Source organism: Vitis riparia, chromosome 1 (assembly GCF_004353265.1).
Source record: "Vitis riparia cultivar Riparia Gloire de Montpellier isolate 1030 chromosome 1, EGFV_Vit.rip_1.0, whole genome shotgun sequence".
In the NCBI taxonomy this organism is placed as follows: domain Eukaryota; kingdom Viridiplantae; phylum Streptophyta; class Magnoliopsida; order Vitales; family Vitaceae; genus Vitis; species Vitis riparia.
This window is the reverse complement of record NC_048431.1, coordinates 1923901-1951428: the sequence shown is the minus strand read 5'-3', so window position 1 is coordinate 1951428 and position 27528 is coordinate 1923901. Positions and strand designations below refer to the sequence as shown.

General features: G+C 38.4%; 1 protein-coding gene across 1 annotated transcript in view; it reads left to right on the top strand.

Moving 5' to 3' along the window:
* Window positions 1-2056: 2056 nt before the first annotated feature.
* LOC117918806 (sacsin) overlaps window positions 2057-27528 on the top strand; it is a 50965-nt gene continuing 25493 nt past the window's right edge. Inside the window, 6 exon segments of the mRNA XM_034835709.1 lie at window positions 2057-2641; window positions 5077-5549; window positions 5552-5802; window positions 7606-13586; window positions 23952-25453; window positions 26054-26317. Of these exon segments, the coding sequence (XP_034691600.1) occupies window positions 2280-2641; window positions 5077-5549; window positions 5552-5802; window positions 7606-13586; window positions 23952-25453; window positions 26054-26317 (8833 nt within the window). The 5' untranslated portion in view covers window positions 2057-2279.

The following is a 27528-nucleotide window of genomic DNA, read 5'->3' as shown; positions in this document are numbered from 1 at the left end:
GATACTTACCATGAGAAGCCCCATTTCATACATTCGTCGTATAATATATTTTATAATATAAAATTTTAAAGGTAGAAAATGAACTCGTTTTTTCAAAACACTATTTTAATATAAAATAAAATAATTTATAAAAAATATACAACCTTTTTTAATATTTGAAATTCATTAAAAACGTGTTTGATATTGAAGTTTTTTTTTCTTATTCATCCCCGTATTTGGATAATTTAAATGATGATGAAAATGAAATTAGTGATTCTGATGAAAATATAGTATGTTTATAAGTGAAATTTCAATTCATTCATGTTTTGATTTTTTAATACAAGTTATTTTTAAAAATACTTTTCAAAAATTTAAAATTAAAGATTTCCTTTTAGATAAGTTGTTTTAAAAATGTTTTATTTTATTTTGATTTTGTACAAAATACAAATGGTAAATTCAATTTATATAATGTACACTAAATCTAATTCATGTTTTATTAAAAATAAAAATAATTTTTTATTTACAAAATAAATTAAAAATAAACGGTTTTAAATCAAATATGAATATTAATAATATAATAAAATTATAAATTTCATTTTTTATAAATATTTTAAAATATAGATAATTGATTTATTTTTAAAAAAATAAATAACAATAATTCAAAATTAATCATTTTTAATACTATTTATTTGATTTTTTAAATTTGATAAAAAAATATTAATATTAACATCTTATAAAAACATAATTAATTATTTTTTTTTAAAAATAAAGAATAATTATTCAAAATTAATATTTGCTAATATTAATATATTTTAAATAAATATAAAAACAAATAAATTTTAATTTTTTAAGGTATAAGTGAACCAAAATTTTCATTATATGCATACATTTATTACTCAATTAAGAAGATGACATTATAAATTATTTTATTTAATCTATAATTAATTAATCAATTTTTTGAATTTCAAATTATTCTTAAAAACTACAAGATCTATTAAAGGATTTAAAATATTAATTATGTCTATTATTTTTTATAGTCATTGTGTATTTTTTGAGTTTTAAATTATTTCATAAAATTATTAAATTTAGTGATAAATCACACACACAAATAGATTTTTATTATTTAAGAAAAAAATATTTTTAAATGAAAATAAAAAATTGTTTCAAATTATGTCTAATGTGATATTTTTTTTGAAATGAAAAATTATTTTAAATTATATATATGGATATTATTGACAATTTATTTATTTTTATATTTATTCTCATTTTTACTTAATATTGAGATGAAAAAAATTATTATTCAAACCTAACATTCTTATATGCATTCAAACAAAATAATCAAATTCATTTAGAAAACATTGTATTCTTATATGCATTCAAACATAAAAATGGAAATAACCAAATTCATTCAAGGAAATGAGAATATAAATAAAATATTCATTCTCGTTCAAACAAACCTTAAATAATTTGATGTTGTCCTATACCAAAGGTTTGTGGAATCAATCCGTGCCTCTAAAATGCTTAGAGCAAAAACATTTTTCTCTTATTGATGGTGATAATTCCCATACTTGATATAAAAATGGTTATTTGATTAAAAAGATAATTGAATTTTAGAAATCTAACTTTTAATAAATTTTTTTTTACTATATTTTGACAAAAATACCCTATTTCTTTTTTTATTTTTTATTTTAAACAAATAATTCTTCTAAAACCTATATGTAAATACTTGAAATGGTTAAAGATATTTATGTCAAAAATGAGTTATAAGTAAAAAAAATGAAATATGTTAAATTCACGGATACTATGATTATTTCATTTATTTTAACAAATTAATTCATATAAAAAACCTTTTAAAATGAGGAAATGGAAATAAATGTAGGATGAATATGAAAAATAAGATTGATTATGTATAAGTTACTCTTAATTAATTACATTCAATTAGTAGCCATAATTTTCATTTTCTTATTGTTTATTATCATGAGTAAATTTAGGAGATAGTCTTGGTTCTATAAGACAGACTTTTAATTACTAATCAGGAAGGCGAGGCGGACCCGTCAAAGTCAAGACTCAATGCAAACGCATACCGAACCTAGCGCACCCAGCGCACGTTAGAGACGTCCGACCTTTGTTTCTTTCTTCGTTGATCTCTCTAATCTCTCTTCGGCGTTGCCTTAATATCCAAGCTACCACTTTTGTAAATCAATCTCAATGGCATTTCTACGTAAATAAATCGATCTTCATGGTCTAAAAGAATCCAGCCTTGCATTGATCGTCCCTTGCAGCCATCGTCGCCGGAGGAAATGGAATTTCCCATGCCGGCGCCGGCGCCGGGGCCAGACTCTATCCTTCTGGAGGATTTCGGCCAGAAGGTGGATCTCACACGCCGGATTCGAGAGGTGCTGTTGAATTATCCTGAGGGGACGACAGTGTTGAAGGAGCTGATACAGAACGCCGATGACGCCGGTGCCACCAAGGTGTGTCTCTGCTTGGACCGGAGGGTTCACGGCAGTGAGTCGCTCTTGTCGGAGAAGTTGGCGCAGTGGCAAGGCCCGGCTTTGTTGGCGTACAACAATGCGGAGTTCACGGAGGAGGATTTTGTGAGTATTTCGCGGATTGGAGGCAGTAATAAGCATGGACAAGCTTGGAAGACCGGTCGGTTCGGGTAATTTTATCGAATTCGGTGATTTTTTTGCGTGTGTGAGTAGAGATATGACCTGTTATTCCTTCCTGTTTTGTTTGGTTGGTGATAAATCGCAAGGAAAAGTGTGAAAATTTTAATATTCATTTTTTTTTTCTCTTTTGTTTCTTTTCACAGTTAAATATTGCTTTGTTCGAAACTCTGACCCCTTTAGTTGATGAACAGAGAGAAACTGGACGCTTTGAACCACCAGTTTTGAGGTAGAAAATTCTGCAATCGTTCGTCTTAGGAGGAGGAGTTCATAATTCTATTATGGGATGGTATTAGATATATTGGAACTTTTAATGAAAAATTTGAAGAATAAGTAAAGAATGCTATTTTGAATAGTGAACAAAAGATTATGAAAGAGAGCAAACTTGAGGAGATAATAGTCCAGGCTGGTGCTTGATGAAACTAAGCAAACATAGATATGGTGCTCAACTTCTCCTGAGGACTCCTAGATAAAATGCAAAATGATATCTTAAACCCTTCTTCATTTGCCCCATTTTTTCTCTGAAATAACCTCATTGTGTTGTTCTTTTGCATAGTGGTCCTAGCAGAGTTGCCTTTGGTTGATAGTGTTAAGGAAGTCTAGAAACATCAATCATGGATGAGAAGAGTAAACTTTTTACCATGGATGAATGCACAAGGAAGGAAATTAGTCAGATTGTAGGCTTAAGGCATCATACTTGGAAGATAGAGAACATTGTTGGGTAAAGGGATTTTGTGTTGGGTGAGAGATGCAATTTATTTGCTGAGGTTGTGTTTATGTATGGCTTCTTTCTGTATTTTGGATTATTCGGAGACTAGGAGGATTTTTTAGCATGGGAGTTGAGGGTGATTCTTTGTTTTCTTTTGGGCTTCTGTAATTGATTTACAGAGGATGTATTAATTATGGATAAAAAGAACATGAAAAGGATGAGGAGGCTTCCCCACAAGTCCCTTTGAGAGCAAATAAATATATGGTCAAGCACTAAAACTCATATTTTTTTGTAACTTTTGGTGTGCATTAAGTTGTACATGGTTGGGGGTTCCCTAACCATGTTTATTGGTTATGGTCCTCATGAAGGGGCCTTTGTTTTGTGTTGCCCTTTGGTTTGTGTTTTGCTTTTTGGTGTCTTTCGTAAACGACATGTATACTTTGATTGGCTTTTGCTAGGTGTTGTTATTGATACTATCACTAGGATCCTCCAAGGAATATAATAATATCTACTTGCTATATTATCCTCCCTAGTAATGTTAATATCTACTCATAAAAAAATAGTTTTAATATCCATTCATTCTTCTTCTTTGTCTACCAATTGTAGTGGTATCTTATTTATAATATCAATAATTAGATTATATATGAGATAAACCACTAGGACAATCAACAATTCTTTGATTATGAAAAATCTCTCTTTTTCCCTTTAATTTAAAATGTTAATTGAAAGTCAAGTAAGCCCTTATTTTGTGAAAGGTTAAACCAAGTAGGGACGCAATACTAAATTCATGAAATTTATATCAAAAGTCCCCAAAAGCAATAGATGATAGAACTTGTTAAAACTCAATAAATATTGAGACTTAAAGCCTCTTATAAAAAATATACGAAAAGCCGATAAAGGCTGAAAGCCGTTTGAATATTTGAGGCTTAGGCCTCAATAGCCTTGAGGCTATAGACTCAAAGCTGTAATAAGCCTCAATAGGATGAGGCTTAATCCTCAATTACCCTAACTAAGGCTATAGCCTCAAGGCTAATTTGTAGAGCCTCACCTTGAGGTGAGCCTCGAGGCATAAGCCTCAATAGCCTTTTAAAACATGGGACTTCTCGCATCTGTGCATTTAAATGGATGACTTCTTGGTGCGCTTTCAATAAAAATATCAAAAGCTCATGTTACATTGCAGCCTTTGTACTATATTGTGATCAAGCTTTTGGGCTTTGATAATGTGTGTGGTGCTTCATAAATTAACAATAGCCTTCTCCCATTTGAAGGAAAATTATATCATGCTATGATAATGTTTATAATTAAAAAGTGCCATTTCTGCAGATTGAGACCCTTAAATGGTAATTTTTTTTTATTTCTTTGTGTGCGCTCCAACCTTTCTATTCTTGTTTCAGTTAATCTTCTTCTTTAATTTTCAGCTTTTGGTTGTACAAGCTTATGTTGTATTAATTTTTTATATTGGAAACGCAAATTCCATTTTGCAATTTCTGACTGTTGATGTAATAAAAACATTTAGTTCTGGTAAAAAAAATGTAATAAAAAACATTTATTTTGTCTCTTTTAACATGAAGGAGTGCTTTAGCACGATTCATACTTGTAATAGGTTGAATATCTTCTATTAACATTTGTAGAACTGTTTGTTATGCTATTATCTCATATTCACACTTTTCTGGGTGCTCATCAAGTCCCTGACTCTGGATTGATGGTTTGTTCTTTTAGGGTGGGCTTCAACTCGGTGTACCATTTAACTGATTTGCCCTCTTTTGTCAGTGGTAAATATGTGGTATTATTTGATCCTCAGGGTGTTTACCTTCCAAATGTCTCCACAGCAAATCCAGGAAAGCGAATTGAATATGTTAGTTCGTCTGCTATCTCATTGTACAAAGACCAGTTTTTACCATATTGTGCCTTTGGCTGTGACATGAAACATCCTTTCTCTGGCACTTTATTCCGTTTCCCTTTGAGGAATGCTGATCAAGCAGCCATTAGTAAACTCTCAAGGCAAGCGTACTTGGAAGATGACATTTCTTCCATGTTTGTTCAGCTTTATGAGGAAGGGGTTTTCACTCTACTTTTTCTTAAAAGTGTACTGTCAATTGAAATGTATACATGGGATGCCGGGGAACCTGATCCGAGAAAAATCTATTCCTGCACTGTCAGCTCAGCAAATGATGACACAGTTTTGCATCGCCAGCACTTCTAAGATTGTCAAAGACAATAAGCTCGTTAAAGAGTGAGATGGATGCCTTCTCATTGGACTTCTTGAGTGAGGCAATAATTGGGAACCATTTGGAGAAGAGGATAGATACCTTCTACATAGTGCAGAAAATGGCATCTGCATCTAGTAAGATTGGTTCTTTTGCTGCTACTGCATCCAAAGAATATGATATTCACCTGTTGCCGTGGGCATCGGTTGCAGCATGCATATCAAATGATTCTTCAAATGTAATTTACAATATTTTATATCTGCATATCTTTCAATATAACTATTTAGTTTCTGGGAGATGTTTAACTATAAATTACACTCACTAATTGGAACTTAGCATTTTCTTTTGTTACCATTTGTATGAACTCTGCGATTGATGTACAAGCTGCATACTCTCAGTACAATTGAAAACATATAATTGGTAGGTTCATTATACTTGGATTTTTTGTCCTACCTTATTGGTTGTCATATTGCCTTGTAATGTTTGCAGGGAAGAAACCATTTTGGCTTTTGTTTGAGCAGGATAGAATTTGTTTAAGAGCTTTTAATTCAAATCCTAACAAGTACCTTTAGTAAATTGTCTTCTTTTATAGTTTTTGTTCTGCCATGAGCAATAGCTTATTTTTCTTTAAGATTACATCTTCATTAAATGGGAAAACTGCCAAATATATAACAAGGTCATAAGTGTGAATGTCTGTGTCCAACTTGCTTTTAAATGGCTGAGTAGGCAGCTCTCAGAAAAATAGAAATTTTTAGCATTATCATGGATGGGCAGGTAGGCATCTCTCATGGTAGAAAATGCCAAAAATAGTATGTTCTTGTTGCATAGGATACAAACTGTTTTACTGGTTATTAGTGTGCCAGTTGTATATTGGAGCTTAAATGAGCACTGTCTTTCTATGACAAAGTAACCCAAATGTTTAAATATGACTTCCTGGTAAATGTATTCAGTAAGAGTGGGCTTCCATTTCCCTTTTACTAATTGTGTCTGAAGGTTCTAGAGGACTCGTAAAGTATAGATGTAGCCCAGCTCTCCCTTCTTCCATTCATTATGTTGGCTGGACTCTTGTAGGATCATGTGTATCGAGGAACTTGTTTTTGTAGAAACTGAGGCATTAAATATCTTGTCTCCAATATGTGTTGACTGCTGACACTTTACTATTTCCTTAGTGTTCTGGGGAGTGATGACTGACCTTGGAGTGTCAAGCAATGCTACAAATTTGTTTTTGATCATTTGGGCGTATCTATTGAAGGGTTTTCCTCTGTGATAATGGGGAAGTAAGGTGGGGTGGTTTCAAAATTTTGTTGTACATGTATTATTGGATGGAAAGCTTCTTTCCCATGTTCTACCTGTTTTTGAGAAATTATTGAGGAATTGGTAACTGAAATGCAACTAGTAAGTTGGATATATATATATTTTCTTTTGTTTTCTTTTTGTAAAAAAGTTTATCCAAGTAAAGCACATTTTGACACCCTATTAGAAGGTTTTTACCATTTTTTCTCATTGATATTGTTTTGAAGTGTTTTTCCTGAGAAAATACTTTATGTTGCATATTTCTTAAAGTATCTGCCTCCTAAACCTGTTAATCTGAAAACTATCTTCTTGAGCTGATGCTAGTGGTTCCTGATGGAAATTTCTAGTTCTTGATATATGCTTCTTTAATTCTTTTGCACATAATTGTTTTATAAAGATAATTATTAATATCACGCCTTCTGATAAAAAAAAATAAATTCTGTATCAGGCCTAATTTCCCATCAAATTTTGAAATGAACTATTGATAAATCACCATATGTACTGGTGTCTGGTTCGTTGCTTCTTCTTGTTCCTCATTTCAGGTTCTTGTTGAATTTTCTTCTGTGACTGTGGAACTTATTTCATAATTTCTTTAGTTTCATAATTATGTTGTCGCATGTAAATTGTTATCCAACTGCTCCTTAAAAAACCAAGGAACTGCTGATTTTAGTTAAATATTTCAATATCTTATTGTTCTTGACATTTTGAACCACATTATAGCCTCATCTTTGTGTAATATGGTTTACAGGACAATGTTCTGAAGCTTGGACGGGCATTTTGTTTTCTTCCATTGCCAGTAAGAACTGGAATGACAGTGCAAGTTAATGGTTACTTTGAGGTTTCATCAAACCGTCGTGGCATTTGGTATGGAGATGACATGGACAGAAGTGGAAAAATTCGGTCTATGTGGAACAGGCTTCTATTAGAAGAAGTTGTGGCTCCTAGTTTTATACAGCTATTGCTTGGTGTCCAAAGATTGCTTGGTCCTGAAAAATTATACTATTCTTTATGGCCGAGTGGGTCTTTTGAAGAGCCATGGAGCTTACTGGTTGAGCATATATACAGAAACATTGGTAATGCTCCTGTCTTGTATTCAGAGCTTGAAGGAGGAAAATGGGTGGCACCAATTGAAGCTTTTCTTCATGATGAAGAGTTCGGCAAAACTAAGGAACTCTCTGAGGCCCTTGTACAGCTGGGAATGCCCATTGTTCATTTGTCCAATCCCGTGTCTGCTATGCTCTTGAAATATGCTTCTGGCTTTCAGCAGAAAGTGGTTACCCCTGATACAGTGCGTCATTTCCTCAGGAAATGTAAAACTCTGGTTACGTTAGGTAAAAACTACAAACTTGTATTGTTGGAGTATTGTCTGGAAGACCTGATCGATGCTGATGTTGGTGTGCATGCATATAATCTGCCTTTGCTTCCTTTAGCTAGTGGTGAATTTGGATTGTTTTCTGAAGCCTCAAAAGGGACTTCTTTTTTTATCTGCAATGATTTAGAATACTTGCTGCTTCAAAAAATATCTGACAGATTAATTGATCGGAATATTCCTGTCAATATAATAAGCAGGCTCTCAGCTATTGCGAAGTTTCAGAAGACGAATCTTATAGTTTTCAATGCTCATTACTTACTACATTTATTCCATCATTTGGTACCTGCTGACTGGAAGTATAAAAGCAAAGTTCTTTGGGACCCGGAGTCTAATCATGATCATCCAACTCTATCATGGTTCATTCTTTTTTGGCAATATCTTAGAGATAGGTGTGAAAAGTTATCATTATTTGATGATTGGCCTATTTTTCCATCCAGTTCTGGGCATCTGTATAGGGCTTCAAGAGAATCAAAATTAATTAATGCAGAAAATATTTCTGATGAAATGCGAAATCTCCTTGTTAAGATTGGATGCAAGGTACTGAATAATAATTATAGAGTTGAACACCCAGATTTGTCTCAGTATGTATGTGATGCTAGTGGTGCAGGTGTTCTGGAATCAATTTTTGATGCTGTCTCTTCAAATGGAAACATCATGAAAACATTCCATAGCTTGGGAACAGGAGAGAGGGATCAGCTCCGTAGGTTTCTTCTTGATCCAAAATGGTATATTGGTGATCATATGGATGATTCTAGCATACGGAATTGCAAAAAGCTTCCTATTTACAAAGTATATGGTGTAGGATCTAACCAATTCTGCTTTTCTGATTTAGAAACTCCTCAGAAGTACTTGCCACCATTGGATATTCCTGAGTGCTTCATGGGGGGTGAGTTCATTATCAGCTCTTCAAATAGTGAGGAAGAGATTTTATCCAGATATTATGGAATTGAGCGAATGGGGAAAACACTTTTCTACAGGCTGCATGTGTTAAACAGAGTCAGGGAATTGCAACCTGTTGTTCGTGACAGCATCATGCTGTCTGTTTTGCAAGACCTTCCACAATTGTGTGTTGAAGACACATCTTTCAGAGAATGCTTGAGCAATTTGGAATTTGTTCCAACCCATAGTGGTGCTGTTCGGTGTCCTACAATGCTATATGATCCTCGTAATGAAGAATTATATGCTTTACTAGAGGACTCTGATTGTTTCCCATGTGGTGTTTTTGAAGAGGCAGGCGTTTTGGACATGCTTCAAGGTTTGGGCCTTAGGACATCTATATCTCCAGAGACAGTCATACGGAGTGCTCGACAGGTGGAACAGCTAATGTGTGTGGATCAACAAAAGGCATATTCAAGAGGTGAAGTGCTTCTTTCCTACCTAGAAGTAAATGCAATGAAGTGGCTACCTGGTCCACCACATGATGACCAAGGAACTGTGAATAGAATCTTTTCACGAGCTGCCACTGCATTTAGGCCTCGCAATGTGAAATCTGACCTTGAGAAGTTCTGGAATGATCTCCGGATGATCTGCTGGTGCCCAGTTTTAGTTTCTGCTCCATATGAAACCATACCATGGCCTGTGGTGTCATCCATGGTTGCCCCTCCAAAACTTGTAAGGTTACAGACGGACTTGTGGCTTGTTTCAGCAAGCATGAGAATCCTGGCTAGGGAATGCTCTTCAACGGCTTTATCATTTCAGCTTGGGTGGTCTTCCCCACCAGGAGGAAGTGCAATTGCTGCCCAGCTACTTGAGCTTGGAAAAAATAATGAGGTTGTGAATGATCAGGTGCTTCGACAGGAATTAGCCTTAGCAATGCCAAGGATATACTCTATACTGATGGGCATGATTGGTTCGGATGAGATGGACATTGTAAGGGCTGTTCTAGAAGGGTGTCGATGGATTTGGGTGGGAGATGGATTTGCAACTGCTGATGAGGTTGTCCTTGACGGTCCCCTTCATTTGGCTCCTTATATACGTGTTATACCTGTTGATTTAGCAGTTTTCAAGGAATTATTTTTGAAACTTGGAATTCGGGAGTTCTTGAAGCCTGATGATTATGCTAACATTTTAGGTATAATGTTTACTAGGAAAGGTTCCACTCCCCTTGATGCACAGGAAATCAGGGCAGCTTTGCTGATTGTGCAGCATCTGGCTGAAGTTCAGTTTCATGAACATAAAGCTAAGATCTACTTACCAGATGTGTCAGGAAGACTACTTCCTGTCAGTGAGTTAGTTTATAATGATGCTCCCTGGTTGCTTGGTTCGGAAGATGTTGATAATTCATTTGGCAGTGCATCTACTGTGGCATTTAATGCAAAGGGAACAATTCAAAAATTTGTTCATGGGAACATATCTAATGACGTTGCAGAGAAGCTTGGTGTCTGCTCACTTCGAAGGACATTGCTTGCTGAGAGTGCTGATTCGATGAATTTGAGTTTATCTGGAGCTGCTGAAGCTTTTGGACAGCATGAAGCTTTGACCACCAGACTTAAGCATATTCTTGAAATGTATGCAGATGGACCTGGGATTCTCTTTGAGCTGGTGCAAAATGCGGAGGATGCAGGAGCTTCGGAGGTGATCTTTCTCTTGGATAAAACTCAGTATGGGACTTCTTCCATCCTCTCTCCTGAAATGGCAGATTGGCAAGGCCCTGCTTTGTACTGTTTCAATGACTCTGTTTTCAGTCCACAAGATCTTTATGCAATCTCGCGGATTGGTCAAGAAAGCAAGCTAGAGAAGCCATTTGCTATTGGAAGATTTGGGCTGGGATTTAATTGTGTTTATCATTTTACAGACATACCAACTTTTGTTTCTGGGGAAAATATTGTTATGTTTGATCCTCATGCCTGTAATTTGCCTGGAATCTCTCCATCCCACCCGGGTTTAAGAATTAGATATGTTGGGAGAAGGATTCTGGAACAATTTCCAGATCAGTTCTCTCCATTCCTACACTTTGGCTGTGACTTGCAGAATCCCTTTCCTGGCACACTCTTTCGTTTTCCCCTCAGGAGTGCAAGTGTTGCTTCTCGAAGCCAAATAAAGAAAGAAGGCTATGCACCTGAAGATGTCATGTCTCTCTTTGCTTCTTTTTCTGAGGTTGTTTCAGAGGCTTTACTTTTCGTCCGTAATGTGAAAACCATCTCCATTTTTGTTAAGGAAGAAACTGGTTGTGAAATGCAACTCATACATCGTGTTCATAAACATTGCATTAGTGAACCTGACATTGAACCCAATTCTCTACATATGTTCAGCATTTTTAATGGAAATCAGCACAGTGGAATGGATAAGGATCAGTTTCTAAAAAAATTGAGTAAATCAGTTGATAAGAATTTGCCATGGAAATCTCAGAAGATTGTGATGACAGAGCAAAGTTCGTCAAAAAATATGTCACACTTTTGGATAACCAGTGAATGTTTAGGTGGTGGGCAAGTTAAGAACTCTGCACCCTCTGACAAGAAGTCTCATAATTTAATTCCTTGGGCTTGTGTTGCTGCATATTTACACTCTGTCAAGGTTGATAGGGAATCGAGTGATATTCCACATACTGAGAGAACTTGTGAAACTATTTCTGATGTCTTTGAAGTTCCTGCTTCTTCTATTCAAGATAGAAAGAATTTTGAGGGCCGTGCATTCTGCTTTTTACCACTGCCGATCAGTACTGGTCTTCCAGCACATGTTAATGCATATTTTGAATTGTCATCAAATCGAAGGGATATCTGGTTTGGAAATGACATGGCAGGGGGTGGAAAAAAACGCTCGGAATGGAACATTTACCTGCTTGAAGATGTTGCTGCCCCTGCTTATGGTCATTTGCTTGAGAAAATTGCATTGGAACTTGGTCCATGTGATTTGTTCTTTTCATTTTGGCCAACTAGCATTGGAATAGAACCTTGGGCATCAATGGTGCAGAAACTCTATAATTTTATTGCTGATTCTGGTCTTTCTGTATTGTATACAAAAGCTAGAGGGGGCCAGTGGATTTCCGCCAAGCAAGCTGTTTTTCCTGATTTTACTTTCAGTAAGGCACATGAGCTTGTAGAAGTATTATCTGATGCTGGTCTACCTCTCGTGTCTCTTTCTAAGCCACTTGTCGAGAGATTTATGGAGTTTTGTCCATCATTGCGTTTCCTGACACCTCAATTGCTGAGAACTCTGTTGATTCGGCGCAAACGTGGATTTAGGGACAGGAATGCAATGATATTGACACTTGAATATTGCTTACTTGACTTGAAAATGCCAGTTCGATCTGATAGTTTGTATGGTTTACCTTTGGTACCCCTTGCCAATGGTTTATTTACAGCATTTGACAAGATGGGAGTGGGTGAAAGGATTTATATTGCACGTGGAGATGAGTATGGTCTTCTTAAGGATTCAATTCCACATCAACTTGTAGACTCTGGAATTCCGGAAGGAATTCATATGAAGCTATGTGATATTGCCCAAACAGAAGACTTAAATATTTCTTTTCTGACATGCTATTTGCTTGAAAAACTTTTCCTAAGATTACTCCCAGCAGAGTGGCAGCATGCCAAACAGGTAATTTGGAACCCTGGTCATCAAGGCCAACCAAGTTTAGAATGGTTAAGGCTGCTATGGAGTTATTTGAAGTCATGTTGTGATGATCTCTCAGAGTTTTCGAAGTGGCCTATTTTACCAGTTGGGAATAATTATCTCTTGAAGCTGGTTGAAAATTCAAATGTGATAAAAGATGATGGGTGGAGTGAGAACATGTGTTCTTTGTTATTGAAAGTAGGATGCCTATTTTTGAGGAATGACCTGCCTATAGAGCATCCACAGTTGAAAAATTATGTGCAGCTGCCAACAGCAACTGGCATTTTGAATGCCTTACTGGCACTTGCTCATAATCCGGAGAATGTTCAGAAACTTTTCTGTGATGCATCAGAAGGGGAGCTTCATGAACTCAGGAGTTTTATTCTTCAGTCAAAGTGGTTCTCTGAAGGTCAGATGGATGACACACATATTGATGTCATCAAACACCTTCCCATGTTTGAATCATTTAGAAGTAGAAAACTAGTATGTTTGAGTAAACCCACTAAATTGCTTAAACCAAATGGTGTGTCTGAAGATCTTTTGAATGATGACTTTGTACGCACGGATTCAGAAAAAGAAAGAATCATTCTGAGAAGGTATTTAGAGGTTAAGGAACCTTCAAGGGCAGAATTCTACAAAGATTATGTAGTCACTTGCATGCCAGAATTTCTTTCACAGCAGGGAGCACTTTCGGCCATTTTACATGATGTGAAACTTTTGATTGAAGAAGATACCTCAATTAAACTTACACTTTCCATCACACCCTTTGTTTTGGCTGCCAATGGGTCATGGCAACAACCATCCAGGTATATGAATTTTCATTCTGGTCCTAATCCTTAATGTTTAATCCATAATAGATCATCATTGAAGGTGGCAATGGCATAGAATGGATTGGTTTCAGGTTGGGTCAAACATAGCAGACACATGGTGCAACACATTTATTAAATGTTTGGAGAACTGAATCTTAACTCAACCTCTAATTCTTGGGTCAACTGAACCCGAAGTTTAACTCATTTTTACCCCCTTTTTCTTGGGTAGTTTAATTGTTGCTGTAGTACTAATTGTTATTGTGGTAGAAATGGTATTGGAATGTGAAATAGGTTATGGGAGTAAGTAAACAAATCAAATTTATTCTTTTACTCTGTGCTGAAGCTACTTATACATTTACATTAAAAGTATATATATATATTTTTTGATAAGTAAGGATATGCATTAAAAAGGCAAAACGCCGCAAAGCATACAGGAAGTATACAAGGCGACTTATGCCTCAAAAAAACAAAGACAAAGAAACACCTCCCTCTAAGTGGAAGCTATCCACTCTAAGAAGCCTATAAGGGAGAACGCCTCCTCTCCTACATACAATTTGGCCCAACTCCACAAATTACAAACAAAAAAATTCTTTAACTTTTGAACATTCAATATCCCCCCCCTAAAAGCTAATCTATTCCTCTCCTTCCACATCGTCCAAAAAATACACAACGGAATGGCATCCCATATCTTTTTCCTTTTCTTTCCCACAAACGGTCCCCTCCAACTAGCTAAAGCCTCCTTTACAGTTTCTGGAAAAACCCATTTCACATCAACTAAACCAAAAACAATCTCCCATAATGCTCTAACCACTGTACAATGTATAAGGATATGATTTACACTTTCTTCCTCACAGCCACACAAAAAGCAACGGTTTGGCAGTTGAAATCCTCTTCTTTGGAGCCTATCCAAAGTTAGCACCTTCCCCCATGCCGCCTCCCAGGCAAAAAAAACAACCTTAGTTGGCACCCTTGCCACCCAAATACTTATTGCAGGAAAACCTATATCATCAGACTTCGCCAACAAACTATAAGCTTCCTTTACCCTGAACTGAACACTCTTTCCTTTCCTCCATAGAACTGAGTCTTCCTCCAAGGAGGGTTTGAAACCCCTCAAAATGTGGAGAAAGTCCCCCACCAACTCCAACTCCCAATCATTGAAGTCCCTCACAAAGTGAAAGTTCCAATTTCCTTGACCCAAATTCTGATCCCACATTTCCTCAACCGTTGAATTCCTTTGCGCAGCCATACCAAAGCGATGAGGGAAACACTGAGACAATGGAGCTTCTGAACACCACACATCTGTCCAAAATCTGATCATGTTGCCTTTCCCTACTCGGAATGTCATGTTATCCCAACACCACTCTGATTCTTTCCAAATCTCCTTCCAAACCTGAAGAATTTCTGAATTCCTTTATTGATACTTTAGGTACACACCATACACATATATATACACAACTGATTGAATAAGAAAAAATCAATCTAGCTTGATTCTCTCCTAAAATTAGGAAACTGAATCATCCTAAATGATCTCTCCTTCTTTATTCCTAAAATACTTTCCTAAATTAAAAAACCCTAACTTTGAATGCCAAATTTCAACACTCCCCCTCAAGCTGGAGAATATATATCATATAATCCTAGCTTGCAAGTTAAGTCTTCAAAGTTAGGCCTAGGTAAAGCTTTGGTGAGGATGTCTGCGGTTTGGTGCTTGGTAGGAACATAGTTCAATCTAACCGTCTCACTAGTCACCTTCTCTGTGATGAAGTGTCTGTCAATCTCAACGTGCTTGGTCCTGTCATGATGCACGGGGTTCTTTGCTATGCTTATAGCTGCCTGATTATCACACATCATCAGAATTGGAGATGAACTCGTTTGCCCCAGTTCACTAAGAACCCTTTTTATCCAAATCCCTTCACAGATTCCCTGTGCAAGAGCTCTGTACTCAGCTTCTGCACTACTTCTGGCTACAACGGATTGCTTCTTACTCCTCCAGGTAACAAGATTTCCCCAAACAAAAGAACAATATCCAGAAGTGGACCGCCTGTCAATGATGTTTCCTGCCCAATCCGCATCTGAGTATACTTCAGTGTCACGGTTCTCTGTCTTTCTGAAGAATAGACCTTTCCCTGGTGTCATTTTTAAATATCTAAGAATCCTGTAGACTGCTTCCATGTGTTCCTCAGTGGGGCTGTGCATGAATTGACTTACAGCACTCACTGCAAAGCCAATATCTGGCCGAGTGTGTGAGAGATAAATCAAGCGCCCGACGAGCCGCTGATATCTCCCCCTATCTACCGGTGTACTTTCTTTCTCGATACCAAGTTTCTTCTGACTATCCATAGGAGTATCAATTGGTTTGCATCCAAGCATACCGGTCTCCTTAAGAAGATCGAGTATGTATTTTCTTTGAGAGACTACAATTCCCTTCCTTGATCTAGCCACTTCCATACCAAGGAAATATTTCAAATTTCCAAGGTCTTTAACTTCAAACTCCTCTGACAAATACTTCTTCAAATTCTGTAATTCCTCCATATCATTCCCAGATAGAATAATATCATCAACATAGACTATCAATATGGCCATTTTCCCGGCATGAGACTTCTTGACAAATAGAGTATGATCAGCCTGACCTTGTTTGTAGCCCAGCTTCAGGACTGCTTTTGTGAATCTATCAAACCAGGCTCGGGGAGATTGTTTAAGGCCGTACAAGGATTTTTGGAGTTTGCAAACCTGATTCTTTGCCATACTTCCTTCGAAACCAGGTGGTATTTCCATGTAGACTTCCTCTTCTAGGTCACCATTTAGAAACGCATTTTTTATGTCCAGTTGTTGTAAGCACCAATCTTGATTGACAGCCAATGAGAGAAGAATCCTGATAGTGTTCAGTTTTGCAACAGGAGCAAAAGTCTCCTGATAGTCTATCCCATAGGATTGCGTAAACCCTCTAGCTACCAAACGAGCCTTGAATCTCTCGACTGATCCATCTGCTTTGTATTTTATGGTGAAAATCCACTTGCACCCCACGGGCCTCTTCCCAACCGGCAAATCTGTGATAGTCCACGTCCCATTCTTCTCAAGTGCATCAATCTCATCTTGTACTGCCTTCTTCCATTCTGAAATTTTAATGCCTCTTGTATTGTGTTGGGAACCTGAGTATCATCAAGAGAAGTAGCAAATGCTCTGTAAGATGGTGATAGCCCTTCATATGTAACATAATTCCCAATTAGGTGATCTGTACATCTCCTAACACCCTTCCTCAATGCAATCGGCAGAGTAGAATCATCAATGCTGGGAATTAACACCTCTCCAGCCCTATCCTCACCTATGTTCTCTTCAGGAAGACTTGAATTGGAGTCAATATATTGGCCACATGTTGACTGTGATCCGTGCTTTAATTCCTGTCTTTTCCTCCTCCTGATGTAAACTTGTAAGTTCTCATTAGCAAGTTGTGGGACTATAGGTTGAATAGGCATGGGAGACTGGATGGTCACAGGAGATGGCTGGACTGATGACGGTATGGGTGTGGACAACTTAGTGGGCACGAATTGAAGAGGATTTGGTGACTCTGAGTGAAAAGAAGGTACACCCTCAAGAAGAGACTCCCAAACTTGATGTTCATTCATGCTCTCCCCCTGAACATGAGATTTGGGATAGAAGAAGACATGTTCAAAGAAAGAGACGTCCATGGTGGTGTAAAATCTTTTGTTGGTTGGAGAATAGCATTTGTACCCTTTTTGGGTTGGAGAATACCCTAGGAAAATGCACTTATTCGCTCGAGGAGCAAATTTGCTACGATTTTGAGGATACACATGAACGAATGCCGTGCAACCAAATACTTTGAGTGGTAAATCAGAAGAGGCTGCACGGGTGTGAGGAAATTGTTTTAAGAAAAGTTGACGTGGGGATTGAAAGGTAAGCACCCTGGATGGCATACGGTTAATCAAATAAGTAGCTGTGAGAATAGCTTCCCCCAGAAATAGTTTGGAACATTAGAGGAAAACATAAGGCACCGGGCAACCTCCAAGAGATGTCTATTCTTGCGTTCAGCCACCCCATTTTGTTGTGGGGTGTCAACGCAAGAACTTATGTGGATAATGCCGTGATTTTGAAGATAAGTACTGAGACTACTAGTAAAGTATTCCTTTGCATTATCTGACTTGAGGACTTGAATTTTGGAATTGAATTGATTTTGAACCATAAGATGGAAGGTTTGAAAAATGTGCCCGACCTCTGACTTTTCTTTCATAAGGAAAACCCATGTTACACGTGTATGATCATCAACGAATGTCACAAACCATCGAGTGCCAGAAATATTTTTTATCCGGGAGGGACCCCACACATCACTATGTACTAGAGAGAAAACAGTCGAAGGTTTGTATGGGATTTGAGGATAGACTGTTCGAGTATGCTTTGCAAACTGACAAATTTCACAGTGATAAGATGCTGGATTTTTATTGATAAATAATTTGGGAAACAATTTTGCAAGGTAAACAAAGCTAGGATGACCAAGGCGATAGTGTAACATTATAATCTCACTATCTTTATTGACCTTAGAATTTGACACAGAATTGAAAGACTCTAACATACTCTGAGACTGTACGCAACTTGCTTGAGAGACTTGGTTTGAGAATTGGCCACATGAGAGGAGGTAGAGCCCGGAACACAGTTCAGCACTGCCAATCATCTTCCCCGATTTCAAGTCCTGAAAAACACACAAGTTTGGATAAAATTTAGTAACACATTGGAGATCACGGGCCAATTTGCTAATGGACAAAAGATTACAATCCAAGTTTGGAACATGGAGAACAGAGTCAAGATACAAGTCTTTAGTAAGTTTTATAGAACCTGTCCCGGCAATTTTTGACTTTGAACCATCAGCAATATGGACGGATGAATGACCATTACTTGGCTTGTAATTTTGAAGAATGGTAGCATCTCCTGTCATGTGATCAGAAGCACCTGTGTCCACTATCCACGACTTCATTCCTCCTCGATTAGCAGTGAAGGCTACACCGGTAGTACTGCCACTGCCAACCTGGCTTAATAGTTTCTGTAGCATCTCCATCTGCTCTTTGTTGAATGGACTCGGCTCGGGAACAGAGGTGCTCTCAGAGTTGGCAGCCACGTGTGCTCTGCCATCTCTGTCAGACCGTGGCTTTGGTTTCCAATCAGCTGGTTTGCCATGAAGCTTCCAGCAAGTCTCCTTATAATGGCCTGGTTTCTTACAATAATCACACCAAGGCCTATCCCGTTTCTGACGATCTCCACCACTACTATTAAATGACCGAGTCGCAAGGGCAGAGGCATCCAATGTTAGGGCAGGTTGCTCTTTGGATCCCATCATCACTTTCTTTCTACTTTCTTCACGCCTAACCTCTGAAAAAGCCTCCCTGAGACTTGGCAGGGGTTTAATGCCCATGATTCGGCCTCTAACATCATCCAATTCCCTGTTTAGTCCTAGGAAAAACTTGAACAGTCTCTTTTGTTCCACAATTTTCCTGTATGTTGCTGCATCATCAGGACATTTCCATGAGTGAGTCTCGAATAAGTCAAGGTGCTGCCAATACCTTGTGAGTGTGTTGTAATACTGAGTAACTGTCTGCTCTCCTTGGCGGAAGTCATGTAGGGCTGATTCAACCTGAAAAAGTTCTGAAATATTTTCAGAACTTGAGTAAGTTTCTTTGGCTGCATCCCATATGTCCTTTGCAGTCCTAAATAGCAAGAAATTTTCACCTATGTCATTATTCATGGAATTGATAAGCCATGACATGATCATGCTGTTTTCAATCTTCCACTTCCTGAAACCCGGTTCTGTAGTTTCTGGCATGACTGCTTCTCCAGTGAGGTACTCATCCTTTCCTTTACCGCAAATGAACAGCAACACAGATTGTGACCACTGTAAGTAGTTATGGCCATTTAATTTGTGTCCTGTGATGAGAATAGGAGAGGAATCACTACCACCAAGGTTTGGAATTTCAGATCTGCCTCCTAATTCTGGTGACGTGACGCTGGATACTTGTGATGATGCCATTCCGTATTTCGTCATGGACCGGAAAGGTAGAAGAACACTTCCCAAGGCACGTGTAGGGATTGGAGTTGAGGAAAAATAGCCGGAGGACGTCGGAAAAGCTGATCGGAGGGCTCGCGGAGGCAAAAAGACCCCAAAAGAGGCACGTGCAGGGCTTGGATGGCAGAAACAGGTATGTAGGGTGGCTGGTCGGCGTCAGGCGAGCTTGGAGTAGGAAGCGCGTCGCCGGAAAGTGGCTCACGCGCCCTCACGTGCCGGCGCGTGAGATGCAGTCGCCGGCCGGAAAAACGCGCGTGGGCGGCGCGTGGATGGTTTTCTGGCTCCGGTGTTTTTGGAAAAGTTGTAGATCTCCTCCAGACGCTCCTTGCGGTATGAAAAAACCGTCGCCGGAAAAGTTCGCCGGAAAAGTTCGCCGGCGGTGAATGTTTTTCTGACGACGATTACCGATCGGAAAGCGTTTTCTCCCTTGGCTCTGAGAACAGGGACTGATGACCGGAATGAGAGATGGTCGGATTGAGAGATGGCCAAAGAGATTTGGCCGGAATGAATGATGGCCTGAATACGAGGTGGCCAGAAGGGATTAGGGTTTCAGAAAACTGGCTCTGATACCATGAAGAATTTCTGAATTCCTTTATTGATACTTTAGGTACACACCATACACATATATATACACAACTGATTGAATAAGAAAAAATCAATCTAGCTTGATTCTCTCCTAAAATTAGGAAACTGAATCATCCTAAATGATCTCTCCTTCTTTATTCCTAAAATACTTTCCTAAATTAAAAAACCCTAACTTTGAATGCCAAATTTCAACAAAACCCCTACTCCAATCGCCCCATTTGCCTTTTTGGGCCTCCAATCAAGACCCTCCTGCCCATACTTCACCTTGATCACTTGTCTCCACAGGTTATCTTTGTCACAAGCATACCTCCATATCCACTTGCCAAGCAAAGCTTTGTTCAACAAAGCTAGCTTTCTAAGTCCTAGCCCACCTTTATCCTTGTCTGTACAAACCACCCCCACTTGACCAGATGAACTTTTCCCTCCATATGTCCCCCTCCCCACAAAAAATCCCTTTGTAGTTTCTCAATCCTTCTGACCACTATCTTAGGCATTCTGAACAGGGACATTTGATAGATTGGCATGCTAGCCAAAGTACTTTTAATTAAGGTGACTCTTCCACCTTTAGAAATATATTGCCGTTTCCAAAGAGCTAGTCGCCTCCTTACTCTCTCCTCCACCCCATCCCATATATAAGGCGCTCTGTTTGGAGCCCCTAAAGGGAGACCCAAGTACTGAGAGGGTAAAGCCCCCACCCTGCAGCCAAGCTCAACCGCCAACTCCTCCATCTCCATCACCTCTCCAACTGGAATGATTTCACTCTTGGCTAAATTAATCCTTAGCCCTGAAGCCGCCTCAAACCAGAATAAAATCCAACTTAAGTGAGTGAGATGATCCTTTCTAGCCTCACAAAATATAATTGTGTCATCAGCAAAAAACAAGTGAGAAATGCTCATTGGGGGACCACTTCCACCCTTGATGTTGCATCCTGATAAAAACCCCCCCTCCACAGCTCTCCTGATAAGAACATCTAGCACTTCCATCCCCATAATGAAAAGATAAGGAGACAGAGGATCCCCTTGTTTAAGTCCTTTAGAGCTAGGGAAGAAACCTGCAGGCACTCCATTGACCAACACTGAGAATTTAGCTGAGGATATACAACTCCACATCCACCCCACCCACTTAGACCCAAAGCCCATCTTTTGTAACACCTTCAACAAGAACTTCCAATTGATGCTGTCGTAGGCTTTCTCTATATCCAATTTGCATATAATACCCCTTCCTTTTTGTTTCTGCCACGTGTCTATCACTTCGTTTGCAATTAAAGAGGCATCAAGGATTTGTCTTCCCCTCACAAAGGCATTCTGAGAAATGGAAACCACCTTGCCTACTACTTTCTTCAGTCTATTAGCTAGCACTTTAGCCAACAGCTTGTAAAGCCCCCCCAAGAGACTTATAGGTCTGAAATCTCTAAGATCCTCAGCCCCACATTTCTTGGGAACCAATACCAAGAAGGTATTGTTGAGACTCTTAAGGAAAAAGCTGTGATCATAGAAGTCTTTGAACATTTCTAAAAGCTCCTCTTTAATGAACTCCCAACAGCTTTGCCAAAATGCCATAGTAAAGCCGTCCGGACCGGGGGCTTTATCCCCATTCATCTCCATCAAGGCCGCATGGATTTCATCTTCTGTAAAGGGCCTCTCCACGTACTCAGCCTCTTGTGGGCTGATCTGGTCAAAATGAAGGTTCCCTATGTCCGCCTTCCACCCCGTATCTTCTGAAAGCAAACTTTGGAACTCATTAGCAATTCCTTCCCTGATATCCTTCTCCTCCATCAGCCACACTCCATTGATCTTTATTCTCTCCAAAGAGTTATATCTACGGTGAGCGCTTGCCATGCGGTGAAAGAAACCCGTGTTTCTATCCCCCTCCTTCAGCCATATTTCCCTAGAGAGCTGTCTCCAATGCGTTTCCTCCATTATCACCCATTTTCTATAATTATCCTTTGCCTCTTTCTTAAGCTTTGTTTCCTCCACAGTCAGAATTCTTTCACTTTCCTCCCTATCCCAGAATTCCACCTGCTGCAAGGCTAAGGATTTGTTGCTCTCCAACTGCCCAAAAACTTCTCTATTCCAGACTTTCAATTTCTATTTGATTTCCTTCATCTTAGTAGCCAATCTGTAACTAGCACTGCCCCTAACCTCAATTCCTTGCCACCAGCTGTGAACTAGATCATTGAAGCCCTCTACCTTCAGCCACATATTTTCAAATCTGAAAGGGGTTGGGCCCCGTCTTATCCCCCCCACTAACGTAATTGGAAAATGATCGGATATCGGACGGGGCAGCCTACGCTGATTAATCCCATTGAATTGGTCTATCCAACTAGGGGAAACTAGGAACCTGTCCAATCTTGCCCATGCCTGATTGTTCAGTCCCCCATTCCAAGTGAATTCACCCCCCTGAAGGGGAAGGTCCACCAGCCCCAGCTCATCAACAATTTCAGCAAATTTCCTCATTGCTGAATTTATTCCCCTCTGACTACTCCTTTCCCGTGGAAACAGAGTAATATTAAAATCCCCCCCTATACACCAGGGGTCTTCCCACAGCCCTCTGATCGCCCCAAGCTCATCCCATAATGCATCCCTTTCCACTTTGGAAAACAAACCATACACTCCCGTAAAAATCCATATAGCCCCATTCTCTACATTCCGAAATCTGCAAGATAACGTGAACTGACCCTCTTCCCAATCTATAATATCCAAGGTCCTTGTATCCCAACATATCAGAATTCCTCCTGAAGCCCCTTCCGCATTCACAGCTTTCCAAGCTAGGAATCTTCCGGATCCTAAGCTTCTTGCAATGCTGTCCGACATAGCTTGGATTTTTGTCTCCTGAATACAAATTACATCCACCCTCTGGTTCCTTATGAACGTCTTAATAACTTTTCGTTTAGAGCTATCATTTGCTCCCCTCACATTCCAACTCAGAATTTTCATCTTCATTGGGCAATCACAATCTGACGCCCTTTGCCCTGTACCGAGCCTTTCTGTTTAATTCCTCCCTCATAATTAATGGAGCATTCCAATCTACATTAAAAGTATATATCTTCTATATGAAAATTTAGAACTAAAATTAGTAAAAGTAGTTACAATTTTATAATATGCCCTGTTTGCATTTTAAGGTTTGTTGTATCTGCTCCATCCTTCGCAGTTGTGCAAGTCCTGTTATCTCATCAGTAGTACTAAGATGAAGCAATACAACAAAAAATGGAGTGGAATTGGAGGTGTCCCAAATTTATCCTTCTTACCAAAGGGCTATCACAACCCACTGCATTTAGCCCTTTAATTTGAATGCAACCTGTTTATAAGTGGGTCCTCCTTTTCAATTCTAAGCCAAATATAGAATTGGTTGGGTTTTTCTACAGGTTGGTTTAGATTTTCACCACTGTTAGTTCTGATCCACTCGGATAAAATTAATTTATGCAATCATGATCCACTTAATTAGTGCAGTCTCTCAAAGTTTTTGGATTCAAGTTTTTAATCAGTTTCAGGATTAGGGCTTTCAACTGGAATTGTTAGAAATGTGAAAAATTGTCCTGGTTTACTGTATCTAATTTCAAAATTTGTTGGTTGAATGCATTACTTTATTGTGATTTAAAAAAAGACGTGCTTTTTTCCCTCATAATTTGGAGGGCAGCAACAAACAGTAGTGCAAAAATTCATAACAATGTCACTAACAGAATGTTTAAGCCCTTACTCTACTGTTCTTGGCAGGCTATATGATCCTCGAGTTCCCGAATTGCAAGACATGCTTCACAGAGAAGTTTTCTTCCCCTCTGACAAGTTCTCAGATCCTGAAACTTTGGAGACTTTAGTTAGCCTTGGCCTTAGACAAAGCTTGGGTTTTACTGGTTTACTTGATTTTGCTAGGTCAGTTTCTATTTTTCATGATTCGAGGGACTCAAAAACACTGGCTCAGGGGAGGAGGTTGCTCACCTGTTTAGATGCTGTAGCATTGAAGCTCTCAACTGAGAACGGAGAAGGTGATTGCAATAGGTGTGAGAATGCCACATTAGGTCAGAACAGCAGTGTTGATGATGGCAATGTCGAGTGTGTTGACCCTCCAAAAGAATATAAAGATGATCTAGTCATCAATCCATTTGTAGGCAATTTGATTGATGATAAGCTAGAGGAAGAATTTTGGTCAGAGATGAAAGCCATTGCTTGGTGCCCTATTTTTTCTGAACCCCCTATACAAGGACTTCCATGGTTAATATCCAGTAATCAAGTAGCAGCACCAAGTATGGTGAGACCCAAATCACAGATGTGGATGGTGTCAGCTGCAATGCATCTGCTAGATGGCGAATTTTCCTCTATATACCTACAACGTAAACTGGGTTGGATGGATCAGCTGGATACAGATGTTTTATGTACTCAATTAATTGAGCTCTCCAAATCCTATAGCCGGCTTAAGTTACAGTCTGTGGTGAAACCTGTTTTTGATGCTGAACTGCAAAAGGGAATTCCATCACTTTACTCAAAATTGCAAGAATATGTTGGCACAGATGATTTCATGGTGCTAAAATCTGCATTGGATGGTATTCCTTGGGTTTGGATTGGAGATGATTTTGTATACCCAAACGCGCTTGCATTTGACTCACCAGTGAAATTTACTCCATACTTGTATGTTGTACCATCTGAGTTATCAGAATTCAGAGATTTGCTTTTGGCATTAGGAGTGAAACTTAGTTTTGACATTTTGGACTATTTTCTTGTTCTGCAACGCTTGCAGAATGATGTGAAAGGTTTCCCATTGACAACTGATCAGTTAAGTTTTGTTCATTGCATCCTGGAAGCTGTTGCCGACTGTTGTTCAGACAAGCCATTATTTGAGGCTTCTAATACACCACTATTGCTTCCAGATTCTTCTGGAGTTCTGATATGTGCAGGAGATCTTGTGTATAATGATGCACCATGGATGGAGAACAATGCTCTCGTTGGTAAACATTTTGTGCATCCAAGTATCAGCAATGATTTGGCAAACAGGTTGGGTGTTCAGTCACTTCGCTGCCTTTCTTTAGTCGATGAAGAAATGACTAAAGATTTACCATGCATGGACTATGGAAAAATAAGTGAGCTTCTGGTGTCATATGGGGACCATGATTTTTTGTTGTTTGACCTTCTTGAGTTGGCAGATTGCTGCAAAGCAAAGAAGTTACACCTGATCTTTGACAAGAGGGAACATCCTCGCCAGTCCTTGCTGCAGCACAATCTTGGTAAGACAAATTCCCGAACTTGTTATTGCATTAGATGAACCACTGGTGGAATAATGGTTCCTTAAAGAAACTGGAAAATTTAGAAGTGTTGGGCTTTAATCTACATCGTTCTTTTGCTACTTCTACCCTAATGTAAGAATACTTTAGTTTTGGCCATGAGACCAATGGTTCATGTATTATGATTAACCATATCAATGGCCTGGTTCCATCATTAAAAAGGTAAAATAAACTTGTGATAGGCATGCAACTGAGCTGCATCTCCTGTTCCAGTCAGTGAAAAGGTGGAACAAACTTCTCAAGAACTGCTACAACTGAGTGGAATAAATTGGATGTTATGCTTATGAACCCAGTTTTATTTTCATAATTTTCAGGTCTATGTCAAGTTGTACTTTCATCTTATTATGCCCTTGAGGCCTGGATTTAGTGGTAAAGGGGTGGGTTTAGGGAAGTTATAAGTTCCAGTCTCAATGGGGACAAAAAAAAAAAAATAGAAGGAAAAATGCGAAAAACATTACCTATATATATAAAAGGGTATTTTTGTCTTATTATCTTTTTATTGCAGTTGGAGCTTTATCCTAAATCTATTTTATTTATTTCTAGGGGAATTTCAGGGGCCTGCCCTTGTGGCCATCATGGAGGGGGCCAGCTTGAGTAGGGAGGAAGTAAGTAGTCTCCAACTTCTTCCTCCATGGAGACTACGGGGTGATACTCTTAACTATGGCTTGGGACTGCTTAGCTGTTATTCCATATCTGATCTCCCATCCATTGTTTCTGGTGGCTACTTTTACATTTTTGATCCTCATGGTTTGGCGCTTCCTGGACCTTCAAGTCATGGGCCTACAGCAAAAGTGTTCTCATTGATTGGTATTTTTTTAACTGATATACCATGCATGCATTAGCAATTTCCACTACTTCACTTTCAGAGAGGTTCTTTTCATTTGCATTTGTTAAGATGGTTTTTCCTCTTTCATCTTATGATGTTGTGGTTGTAGCTGTAGTTCAAGAACAATATCACAAAAACGTATTACATTATTTGCAAGATGGGTGCGGAGTACTTGGAATAGATGTTTTTTGATGCTAGGAGTTTGTCAATATGTTAGAGCAGAGAGGCAACATTTTTGCCTTTCTGCTCGTACTACTGACATTATGGTGATACTGTCAACATGCTATATTCTTACATATTATTGTGATGCTATGCCTTTTATTAGATTGAACAACCACTGACATTATGTTTTCTATTGTAGTGTCTGTACCTAGTAAAATTCTTTTATGCTTTTCATATTTTTGAAAGAAATTTAAGCTAGTTTGAAACTCTAGCTAGGTTTTAGGTATTGTTCTTGCAGGGAAATTGTGCCTTTGTAAATGGTTAATGTTGAATCACAGTAGTTTAGAGTAATATGAAGATTTGTAAGGACCATTATGTGAAACTGAAAGGAAGTGAAACCATGGTTAATGTTGTTATAGATATTGCTGCTCCCCCAAGTCCAATTTATTTAAGAACCCATCCTTTTCAAGTCGCTCTAAGTAAATCAAGTATCGCGTGAAAAAGCTGCTTGCTCAAGGGTAGACCCAACATAAGAGAATGATAAAAATTTGCACTTGTTTATTGCCTATGAAAAAGAAAAAAAAATTGCACATGTTTGTTCTTCCTGAGGACTGTTTGGTCTACTATCTTTTTGTCACCTATAAAATAATATTTATACTGTTTCTGGCAGTAGGAAGAAAAACTTAAATCACTGCAGCTATTTTTTATTGAACTGAATTACAAACCAATTTATGGACTTAGTATTATCTAACTCCTTTATTTTAGCAAAACAGAAACAGCCTAAAAAGTAGGTGATTAATTTGAATTAATCTCTAACTACTCTAACAAGTCAAATTAACTCAAATATCCAAAACTGTTTGGATCGTTTGAATTAATTCAAACCTCTTCAACTAATTCGGATAATCTCAATTATCTGAAAGAATCTTCAACTAATTCGGATAATCTCAATTATCTGAAAGAATCTTCAACTCTCCCCCTCCAGCTGGGACAAAAATATTAAGTAGTCCCAGTTTGTCTTGTAACTTCTCAA